The sequence below is a fragment of the Dipodomys ordii genome, unplaced genomic scaffold, assembly GCF_000151885.1.
Source record: "Dipodomys ordii isolate 6190 unplaced genomic scaffold, Dord_2.0 Scaffold190, whole genome shotgun sequence".
Lineage (NCBI taxonomy): Eukaryota > Metazoa > Chordata > Mammalia > Rodentia > Heteromyidae > Dipodomys > Dipodomys ordii.
The window spans coordinates 2,568,958-2,581,370 of NW_012267406.1; the positions used below are offsets into that span (position 1 = coordinate 2,568,958).

At 38.2% G+C, this 12,413-nt stretch overlaps 1 protein-coding gene across 1 annotated transcript in view; it reads left to right on the top strand.

The window, feature by feature from the left end:
- LOC105999457 (chromosome unknown open reading frame, human C8orf34) overlaps window positions 1-12,413 on the top strand; it is a 354,355-nt gene that overhangs the window by 243,941 nt on the left and 98,001 nt on the right. The window contains exon 9 of the mRNA XM_013034481.1: window positions 11,137-11,222. Within this exon, the coding sequence (XP_012889935.1) occupies window positions 11,137-11,222 (86 nt within the window). The remainder of the gene's footprint in view (window positions 1-11,136; window positions 11,223-12,413) is intronic.

Genomic DNA, 12,413 nt, shown 5'->3' on the forward strand with positions numbered 1-12,413 from the left:
TTCAGGTTCAAGACTGTGAATCAGAATCTCTGATTAAAGAAAGGAATGGGATAAGGGAGTAGGAAAGTTTTGGCAATTTTTCAAAGGAGTGCTTTGGCTCCACACACAATCCCATTTTTCAACCCGCTAGACATCAGCACTTTACAAAGATTCCTCGCAGCTGCTGCTGAACTGGATGACTGCTGACCAAGCACTTTTCACTTATCCTAAGTGTACAGTATTCTGAGCGCAAGTGCTCAGACAGATTGAACCATAACATATTAGGAGAGAAAATTTGATGTTTAGCTAAAAATGAATACCCAGCACATCAGTCAAGGAAAAATACCATCTTCCCCTGGCAGCATCTTTTCTGCTGTTGGCATTCTCCAAATGGCACAATACTACTGCTGTGGTGAGGATGGGTGGAAAATTATGTCTTTCTGTCTTTCAAAGCAGAAATACTAACAGGGGTGCCTTTGCCAGAGTATTAGGCTCACCTAGAAACTTTTTAGAGGTACACATTTTCACGTTCTAACCCAGACTTTCTGAATTAGAAATTCTGGTTTCAGAAGTCCTCTGGGGGATTCCAAGGCACACCAAAATTTGAGAATCCCTGTGTCAGGGTGTCAAATAAAGACCTTAACTACATACTTCTACTCTAGGGTTGACGAGAGGTGTAACGTGCGCATGTGTGCGTGCACACACACGCACACACACACACACACACACTTTACTAGAACTTTTTTATGAATGTGAAACCCATGAATGTTTAAAACTGCATTAAAATGAGCACGAATGATTGTTCTGAAAAATGTGTGCTGATTGCAATGTCAAGGGCTGTCTCTAGCTCCTTCCGGGTTTGGCTGTTTTCTCCTGGGGTTCCCTTAGCTCAATCTGAGCACAATCTTTTCTCATGGCTGCATCAGATTTCAGGAAGGTTGGCATGTGCCCCATGGTTGTTCCTTGTACTGAAGCCAAGTTTTGTGCATCAGTGGTCCAAATTCTGGCTCTATTTGTCTGGAAAATCTGGTTTAATATTTCCCAGATATGCTAAGAATCAATCCCACTCCATGCTTCATCTTCTGTACCTTACTTTATATTGACATCTCTACATTTGATTTGAGATAAAGCAGAAGAGACCACCAACAAAACATATCTACCATCCACATGTATTTTCCTTGCATTTGATTTTTGAATCCTTAAGCTTTGCCAGGAAAGTAATCAGCAGGCCTGATAAAAATAACTATGTCTTCTACATGCTTGCTATCTTGTATATATGAAAGAGCTATAAATTTCATTAGGGAGTCATAGCTAGTCTGTGGGACCATATCTCACTTTGAGGAGATAGAAAGCTAAAAGAAAAGTTTAACAGGGAAGAGTATGTTTTTCAACTTGGTGTCACCATCAATCATTATATGTTAGAGGTTCGTGTTCCAAGGTTCTTGTGAATGAATGGCGGAGATTTAAGCAGAATTTGAGGAAAGCTCCAGAGTAAGTGGAGATATTATTTTATCTTTTTCCATTCTTTTCCTAGGAAAAATGATATATCATTTTGATGCCTCACTACCCTCCTGCAACACTGATAGGAAAAATGGAGCAGATGCAAGGGTACTTACAGATGAATGCTAGGAGGAACATAGGTAAAGGAATACGTCTTCCACAGTGCTGGCACTGACTGGAAAAAAAATCAGGTGAAGTAAGTCAGGTTCAGAGAGACAAAGAATGCATGTTTTCTTTCATATATTGAAGCTAAATCTAAACTGTATCTATAAATATACATGGTATCATATAGATATATACATAAACATATTAGCTAGAGTATGGTAGATGAAGGGAAGGATTCCAGTGGTGTAACTCAAACATGTATTGGTGGAGGAGGGAGGAAGGGAAAGGTGCAGAAGAATGGAGAAGATGAAGGGTGAACAAGTGCAATCATAATGTTCAATTTGTGTGTGTGTGACAATAGAACCAGCTAAATTGAGGGGATGGGTGGAGTAGGGAGTCATGGAGGAGACATTGTCCAAGGTACATTGTACTTCCAAACTGACATATTGGAACTTCTTTGTACAACTACTTAAAGATAATTAAGCACATAAACAAACAAACAAATATATCAAAGCATATGTCAAAATAAGAAAGAGAATCTTAAGTCCTGATGGGAGTTTTCTTTGGAAAGAGTATGAAAGGGCCAGTAAAATGCCATTTGCTGAAGGGTTTGAAGATGGACTAGTGGGACTGAAAAAGAGAATGGGAAGGATACCTAGGCACTGAAGAAGTGGGACTTTGGGAAGAAAGTGGAGAGGCTTCACAGGGTACCAGTGCTTTTTTTTCTCAGGCAGGAATGGGACCATTAAACTGGTAAATACATTCATGGAGCTCTCATCTGAATTAGGTAGTTATTTTGGAAACTACTAGTGAAAGTCCATATGCAAGGCTATTATGGAGTGGAGGGTATCAGGCCTGGTCTCTGACCTCAGGAAGCTTCCACTCTCTTTGGAAAGATCGTGGAATTACATACCGATTCCATGCCAGAATACAGGCTCGGGATTTGAGGACGAGTTTTGCCTTTGACAATTCTTACTAAATGTTTGGGGTTTAAGATAATTTTAACTTTTTTAAAAGGATCACAGTAATCATATCTAATTTACCTTAAAAACATATATTGGAATCCTACAATAGAAAGTTACCATTTATATAGAGACTTAGAAGTAAATCAGTGACAACAACTGTGGAAGAGGCTTTGTCATTTAATTAAGAGTAGCTTTTAAAAGGAAAGATAAATGATTTCCCCAGACCTCTGAAGAAAATGGTTCACATTTTATTAAAACCAAACTGTTTAATATGATTCTCCTGATTTCACTAATATTTAGCAGGATTTATTATTAACTTTGTAGAGAAAGAGAAAATCCTAATATGGAAAAGAGCTGAATTAAATAGTACTATATCATATTCTGATGGCCTTTGTAAATATTTTGGAACCTAGAAAGGAAAACCTCAGGCCTAAAATTCCAAACAGCTGTTTAACATCTCCACATAGCTTTCCAACTATCTTTCTACACCTCTACCTACATGTTGAAAGCACATTTTAAGCTTGCTATATCCCAAACAAAATTCCCATCAAATTTCTGTTTTCTTTATCTCAGCAAAGGGCAATAGGATTAGTTTAGTTGTTCAGGCCTAAGAAAGTGGCTCACTCTTCCTTCCTTCTTTCCTTCCTTCCTTCCTTCCTTCTTTCCTTCCTTCCTTCCTTCCTTCCTTCCTTCCTTTCTTTCTTCCTTCCTTCCTTCCTTCCTTTCTTCCTTCCTTCCTTCCTTCCTTCCTTCCTTCCTTCCTGTCTTCCTTCCTTCCTTCCTGCCTTCCTGCCTTCCTTCCTGCCTTCCTGTCTTCCTTCCTTCCTTGCTTTCTTCCTTCCTTCCTTTCTTCCTTCCTTTCTTTCTTTCTTTCTTTCTTCCTTCCTTCCTTCCTTTCTTTCTTCCTTTCTCTTCTTTTCTTTCTTTCCTTTCTTCTTCCCTTTCTTCTTCCTTCATTTCTTCCTTCCTTCCTTCCTTCTTCCTTCCTTCCTTCCTTCCTTCCTCCCTCCCTTCCTTTCTTTTTTCTTCCTTTCTTGTTACCACTTTAGGATTTATCCCAAATCAGTCTACAAGTGAAACCCAAATGTATCTTACTACTTTTGTGCCTATGTCCCATAGTCAATCCTCAACATAACAGGTTAGAGATCCTTCTTAAAGCAAACATCTGTTCATGCAGTTTCTCAGAATCAAAACTCTTCAATGGCTTCCCTTAAGTGAAGGATTCATTGTGAAGTATTTGGTGAGATACCCTCTGTGATAACATACCCACATATTTATCCCCTCTTTTTTTTGGGGGGGGTCTGGTCGTTGGGCCTGAACTCTGGGCCTGGGCGCTGTCCCTCAGCTCTTCAGCTCAAGGCTAGCGCTCTACCACTTGAGCCACAGCACAACTTCTGGCTTTTTTCTTTTTGCTTATGTGGTGCTGAGGAATCGAACCCAGGGCCTCATGCATGCAAGACAAGCGCTCTACCACTGAGCCACCTTCCCAGCCCCTTATCCCCTCTTTTATGGCACTAGAGTAATTGGTTTTGAGATATTTCTATGTGCTATTTTCTTTTGTGCTATTTTCCAGGGTCTGGATCAATTACTCTGTTACTTATAATTTTGGTTCAAATACTTCCTTCTATGGAAGCCTTCTGTGTACACATGACATAAAATTATACCACTCTATCCTCCTCCAAATCCTCTGTATTCCTTCCTCACTTTACTTTTCATTTTTTAATATTTATGATGTTTAATAGCAATACCTGGTGTATGTATTTTGCTTGTTTGCTTATCACCTCCAGTTAATATAATACAAACTCCTTGCGCATGAGAATTTGTTCAACTTTGCTCATTGCTCTAGCCCTAGCTCCTGGGATAACCTCGCACTCATAAGAAACACTCTCCACTCTTCATTTTTCTCTTCTATTCCTGGATCATTAAAAAAAATTCTTAAATGGTTTTATAGACTTCGCCAAGCCAGAGGTTAACATTATAGCATAGTTTTAAAAAAATCACATAATTAAAGCCAAATACAAGAAGTAATGGCAAAGTAACAGGACTCAAGAAACAAAGGACAGCCACCCATTTTGTCATATCATTGGTAAATGACTCCATGTTCTTGACCATATATATAGTAGATACATACACACAACAAAGGGAAGCCAAGAGGAGGAACAGAGTAAGTGGGAACAGCCCACACTAAGCAAAAGGAAAGAAATGTAAACATCACCTGATGTGGAAAAAATAACTTGTAATGTCAAAGCTCATAGAATTCACAAACTGTATAGACCATGATAATGACAATTTTCTTTGTGAAAGTTAAAATGTGTTTGTGACTAAGTAATCACTATTCCACGATACTATGAAATATGTGAAATTTATGTTATCACCTAATCTCAATTAAAGAAAAAAAGTGAGAGAAGGGATGGGTTATGAGAGATGGGTGGTAATGTTGTCAGACATTTTGTACTCATATACTGTTTGGTAGAATGGGAACTTCTTTATACAACGATAATTAAGAATAAATAAATAAATCATATAATTGTCTAAACCAGAGATCCAAAAGCCTTTAGTGTTTCTCCTGAATTAGCTCAAATTCTTTACTTGGCTTGAAAAATCTTATCTGAAATAATCTGTTTATTATAAATTTATCATTTCTGGCATATCTCTTTCAGTGAAGCTATTAGGCTGTTTTTGTGATGCTAGATCTCTCTATTTCTCTCTCTCTCTGTCTCTTTCTCACTGTCTCTTTCTTTTTTTTTCAGGTAAGGGGTAGGTTTATTCATCGTTCTGGCTGGCACCAGGCCATCTTGGTCCTCCACGTGGTGGGGAAAGGCCTGGGAAAGAGAGGAAAGAGAGAAAAGAGCTAGAAAAGAGCAGAGAGAGAGAGCTTCTGGGCCTGGGCTAGGCCTTATCTAGGGTATGGGCAGAGAAAGGTGTGACCACAACAAATTCAGATCTGACCTCAGCAGATGCAGATGTGACCTCTTCCAGGTGTCCCAGTTGCCTAGGTAACGCAGGTACTGGATGGAGACTTTGCTTCGTGGAGGGTGGAGTCTGCGAACCATCCAGAAGTGGACCTTACATTCCAGCCTTTTAATAATCATGAAATAGGGCGAGGATTCTTTCTGGCTACTTCCTGCTGACAAGGGGCATCGACAATAGGAGTAAAAGGCTGGAATTTGGTCCCCTCCCAGAGAAGGCAGTGAGCAGCAGCTGTCCCTTGGTGGCATGAGTCCTTAGATGAAGTCTGGAGAAGTCTCATGAGCATTGAAGGGCATAGTAGAGAAGTGGTGTGGACGTGGATGTGAAGGCCAGCAATGGTATCGATGGCCTGTGTCTGCAGCAGACAGATGGGTTCGCACAAGGCCGTCAGAACTGTGGGTATTCCTCAGAGCAGAAAGGGAAAAACAAAAAAGAAAAAAAAAAGGAAAAAAAAAACAGAGAGGAATCCCACCTATCCTGACTTTAAGCCCTTTATCCGAGTCACGGCACTGTTTATGTTAGGTTTTTAAAAAGAGGTAGCAGAGTAAGGATAGCACCACGCATGTGGTATTCAGGTAAGGGGTAGGTTTATTCATCGTTCCGGCTGGCACCAGGCCATCTTGGTCCTCCACGCGGTAGGAAAGGCCTGGGAGACTTTCTACATTTTTCTCCAGGAGATTTCATTTCCCAACATGAGTCCAATCTATATTCTCCTGGAATACACCTTCTCTTTTCTCCTCCCCATTAAATTTTCAGATTATTTAAAAGACTTTTTCAAGTACTACCTATACTATGAAATTTTTTGTTTTAAACACAGTTTGCTAACAAAAACAGATATCTAAATAAACAAACTACAGTAAAATAAAACTATAGTAAAGATTTGCATGCAATGCTTTATCTCCCAAAAGAAAAAATCTGGAAAGATAATCTAAAATGAAAACCAAGAAATAAGCCACATAATAAAAGAGAGGGTGGATAAATACTGCAAGGTATAATAGTATAAAGACATAAGGTGGTTTAACAACAAAATATCTTCAAAAATGTGAAAGCAGTTTGGGGTTTATGGAGTACAAAATCATGCTGGAAAATCCAAGAAGGTGAATTTGCAGACAGAGGTAGGGACTGTGCAGTCGAGGACCTCAAAAACTTTCTGAGGAAGACATAACTCATCTCACAGGGGACAAGAAGCCAATAAAAATGGGAATTCTTAAACAAAGATTTTCAGTCAGAGATATTTTGAGAAACTAGCTGAAATTATGTTTTTTCTCTCTCCCTAAAAGACAGGTCACCAGCACTATAAACTCTTTATTCCCATTCACTGTTAATTATTGTGTTTCTTCTAAAATCTGTTCATGAACCCACTTAGCCAATTAATATTGAGACTGCTTCCACTAAAACAATTAAAGCATAAAAGTCATATGGTCAAATTTGTGTTTTAAAGATTCTGGTAACTGCATGCACACTAGAATTTTGTATGTGAGATTCTAATTGTGGATATTTATGAGGAAAGTATATAACAATAGAGGTAACTCCAAATGAGCCCAAGCATCATAACAATAATATCAACAGGTGGTAGATGCATGGAATCTTTTTAGGAAGAGTGATTAGCAAGGATTAATTAGCCATGTGTGGTGTGAGTGGAGGTGACAGTGAGGATGGGCTTGCTTTGGGACATAACCTTCTAAGGTACTTGTAGTGCATTCAAGTAAAATGCTTTGCAAGAATTTGGTGGCATCAGTCTTGAGTTTTGGGTTTCAAGATAAAGCCTTGAAAAACCATAGCCTATGTGTGTGATTAAAACAATGAGTGAGATGATTCAGATAGATGATGAAGAATTAGAAACACTATTGGTAAAGCTGAAACCATTATTAATTAACAGTATATAAGGGAAGGGAGCATTGTGAGGAGACTGAGAAGATATATTCATGGTCAGCCTGGTAGATATATAGGAAGGAGAGGGCCACAGCAAAGGAACAGTGATAGCTTCAAGAATGGGTAGGTAGGTGTCCACCAAGGGTCAAACAGAGACAAGGTCTTGATGAGTGCTGGTGGCTCATGCCTGTAATCCAAGCTACTCAAGAGGTTGAGAGCTGAGGATCTTGGTTCAAAGCTAGCCTGGGCAGGAAAGTCCATAAGACTCTTATCTCCAATTACTCACCAGAAAACCAGAGTGGAGCTGTGGCTCAAAGTATAGTGCCAGCCTTGAGTGAAAGACCTCAGGGAGAGTGCCCAGACACTGAGTGCAAGCCCCACAACTGAAAAAGACAAGCTCATAAATTTCTACTGCTGGTGGCAAATTAGGACGTTAGGCAGTCTTAGCATAAGCAATTTTCTAAAGTGTCTGGGGCGCAAGCCAAATTAAAACAGATTAGGGAGGGAATAAAAACTGCAAGTAGAAGTATTAAAGATTAAATTGTTTCAGAAGTTTGGTTCAAAGAAGAATACATAAGAAAAGATAGCTGCTAGATGTTTTAGATAATTATGACAGCAATTGTGTGTGTGTGTGTGTGTGTGTGTGTGTGTTATTAAGGGCAAAAGAGTAGCAAGTTTGTTTATTTGCTATGAGAGTCACAGAAGAGATGCGCAAGATGAATAATGCTGGTGGGAAGGAAGTGGAAGGAGGTAGATGATTAAGGACCAAGAGAAAACCTGAGACAATGAGATTGAAATCACAAGCCTGATAGATCACTGAAGTGTCACAAGGGAAAATGCCTCTCAGACTTTGTGAATTGGAAGGGAATCCAGGTGAAGATAATTAATAGGACTAGTGTGTGAAGATGAGTTCAAGTCTTTATTCTAATACACTTTCTGAGTTATATGTGAGGAAGTTGGTATCTTTTTAAAAGACTTTGATAAGACTAGAAGAAAGACAGACAAGTTTAAAGCTGAAGACCACTGATTCCTCAATGATCCTAGAGAGATATTTTTTTTAGAACTGTTGAGCTGCACATACTCAGGAAAATGGTAGACTAGCACAGGATTGGGATCTGAGGGGAAGGAATGACAGGGTGTTGTTAATTAGAGGTGAGAGTCTCTTTCCTGTGTAGGCTGGCTTCAAACTGCAATTCTCATAACTCAGCCATCTAAGTTGCTAAGATTACAGGTGTGAGCCCTGATGCCCAGATAATATTGTCTTAATTCTGCTTGCTGCTGCATAACAATCCAGTGGCCTCATTCATGCCCAACATGTACTCTACTACTAAGATACAACCTCAGCCTCAGTACTGTAATATGTTAGGAAGAGAAATGGGTTTCAACATGACAAAGAGAAGCAGAAAATAACTTTTGCTGGAGTTGAAAATTTAAGGGAGTTTGTTTAATATGGAAGAGTGGTTTTAGAAAACAGAAAAGGATGGGATTATGCATAAAAAGGTCTGTGGCAAAAAAGTAAAAACAATATAACTTTTTAAAGACTTATTTCCCGGATTTGCCCACACAACCCTTGTTTGTTCAGCACCTATTAACCTCTTACAAAAGTAGTGCTGTGTGGATTCCAGGTTAGGAAATTCTGGTAGAGCACTCCAGGGTAGTGATGATCAACAAAACAGGCCTCAAGTCATGGTAAATCAAACTTCACAGGTATCTGGAGAGTAGCACTGAACAGACATGAGCTGCTTTCATGCCATTCAATTTTGAAGTCTCCATTCAAGGCAATTTGTGTTTTCAGCTCCACCCAATTGAGAACTCTGAAACCAAGGACAGTTATCATTTGGCCAATGACTGAGCAGATCAATAAAAGCTAAATAAACATTCTGTTCTACCGATGCATTCAATAAGCAGAAAAAGTTTAGAGGCTTGCTTCATTTTGCTCTTTGTTGTAAGTTTATTTTTCCTGCAAGGTTTTTAGCCTAACTTTAAATACCCAAATGTGTTAATGTGGCTTTTGTTTTGGGGGTTTTATTGTTGTTGTTGTTTTGCTTTTTTTTTGAGACAGGTTCTTGCTGTCTAGCTCAGGCTACATAAATTCAGCATCCTTCTGCCAAAGCTTGTATGACAGGCATGTGCTCCATCAGGCCTGTGTTTCAGCTTGTGAATTTTTAAATTATGATACTACTTTAATAAGTCATGTACATATATATTTTCTTTCTTTGGTAATTTTGAGAGGATAGTCCTAGAAAACAAATGCTCAAAAAAGACTACTTTATATTGTTGGTTATTGAACTCATTTTCTTAATTACTTGGAGAGAGTAAAATAGTGAAAGACAGAATGGAAGATTAGAGAAATAGTTAATTTATTTAAAAAGTGCTATTTTCTTCAGAGTAAACATTCTTAAAGCAAATTAAGCTATAAAATATATACTTCATTAAAAATGATTACAATTTATCAGGTATTTCCTCTTGAGAATGCCTTAATTATCATACACAATAAATATACAACAAATATGCTTTTATGTGTAGGAGGTAATATACAGTATAAATGTATAATCCATATAGAAATAAACATAATTAATATTGTATAAATAGAAATACAAGTATAATATTTATCCTTACACAAATTGAAGAAAAAGTTATACACTTGTTTGAATTTATGTCAAGAGCTAATTATTATGCAATCCTACTATGATATATAAAAACAAAGGTACAAAATAGCTTAAAATGTGGGCTGGGAAGGTGGCTCAGTGGTAGAGCGCTTGCCTTGCATGCATGAGGCCCTGTGTTCTATTCCTCAGCACCACATAAGCAAAAAGAAAAAAGCTGGATGTGGCGCTGTGGCTCAAGTGGTAGAGCCTGAAGAGCTGAGGGACAGCGTCCAGGCCCAGAGTTCAGGCCACACGACTGGACCCCCCTCAAAAAAAAATAGCTGAAAATGATAACATTTGAGCCTGATAGAGTTATGAACCATACTAACATTTGAAAATTTTTAATGTAATATACCATGCTGTTGTTAACACTTTCTTTGAGAACACTTGTTATTTATCAAAGTTCAAGTAAAGGTTAAGAACTCTGATAGAAACTTCCAGTCTGGGTTGCTTGTCTGACTACTTGCCAACATTAGCAGATCTGTGTATTTAGTGCAAAGTTCCCAACTGTATTACTAAGCTTCATGTTTCTTGCATAATGCATCTCCAGCCTGATATAAATCCAAAGCTGAATGAGACATTGCCAGTCTACTTTTCTCATAATATGGTGGAGAATACAGAAGTTCAGTATACTGCCATGAAAACAACTAGGCAGTTTTGCTCTCCTGAGGAAGACCCAATATCTGTGAGGATCCCAGCCATTTCACATAGGAATCTTCACTCCCACTGTGACACATCCTGACCCACACAGCTTTGAGCTTAGGTGGGTTTGTATTTGCTAACTCTGTGAAGTCATAAAAGCCATCTCAGGCCTCCTGCAAAGAGAAGTTATGTGAGCACACTGTCAGTTTCTAAAGATTGTTTTTTCATTCACTCAGTCCCTCTCCATCGTTTCAGTGAAAATATTTGTTCATAAATTTTTCTCTGGTCAAGGAAAGAAGTAAAACCATTGACCTTATCCCAATCATACCAGGAGGAAAGAAGACTTTCCCTTAAAGGCTACAGAACCCAAGATGGGTTTAGTAAACTTTTATTTCTATTTTAAAGCTGTTGAATTTTACCAAGAATTTGATTGCTTTATTCCTCATCCTGTGTAGGCTTCAAGGAGACAACCTAGCAGAACGGACTGAAGAGACATTACAAGTACTTCATTCTCCAGATGAGATAATTCCAGATTCGTTGGGTGAGTATTAAATATAATTATGTCTATTGTTGTTTGAATGGCATTTAATAACTAAAATAGAAGAAACCAGACTAAACATCTTCCTCTGCAACAAATCATGGTGGCTGTGGTCATATGTCCATGACCAGCATAGTCCTTGGTGCTGTGAGTCAGGAGGCCAAGGGCAAAGGAGAACAAGAAGGAACAGTAACTATGTGTTGCTTCCTCCGCAAACGATGACACTAATTCTAACAACTTTTATTAATTTAATTTTACTGTAAAGATGCTGTACAGAGGGATTCAGTTACATGAGTAAGGTTGTGAGTACAGGTCTTGTCCAGCACTGTTACCCCTGCCTTTGTTGTTCTCCCACTATCCCTTCCCTCTCCTACCTCCTCCACCCCCTGAAGTTTTAAAGTTCATTTCCATTTAACTGCCTTGTGGGTATCATTGTTGCAATGGGTCATCCTGTGTCCTTGTTGCAGCTTTTTGTTATTCCCCTTCCCCTCCCCAAATTAGAATGTGTATACAAGATGCAGGATACCAAAATCAAGTACAGTGACAACAGGGGTTATACCATAGGGGAAAGAACATACAAAGGAACCCGAAAAATCACCTAGTACATTAAAAACAACAACAACAAAGACATATTATGTCCATTTATTGGGGTTCATTTCACTTAGTATCATCTTATATGGTCATAGCTTTTCTGCTCATCTGATAAAATTATCCTAGACATATACTAATTATTGCAACTGAAGGAAACCATGGGACCTCTACTTCTTTGGGGCTGGCTTGCTTCACTTAATATGATTTTTTCCAAGTCTTTCCATTTCCTAACAAATGAAGTGGTGTCATTCTTTCTGATGGAGGCATAGAATTCCATTATATATATTATATATATATATAATATATATATAATATATATATAATATATATAATATATGTATATATACATATACATATATATATAAATTATATATATATCACATTTTATTGATTCATTCATCTATTGAGGTGCATCTGAGTTACAACACACAAGGGCCTCATATCTAAAATATACTTAGAACTCAAAAACTTAAATCCCTCAACAACAAATCTTCAAAGAAACAACCACCCCATTAATAAATGGGCTAAAGACTTAAAGAGAGACTACTCTGAAGAAGAAATAAGAATGGCCAATAGACATATGAAGAAATGCTCAACTTCTCT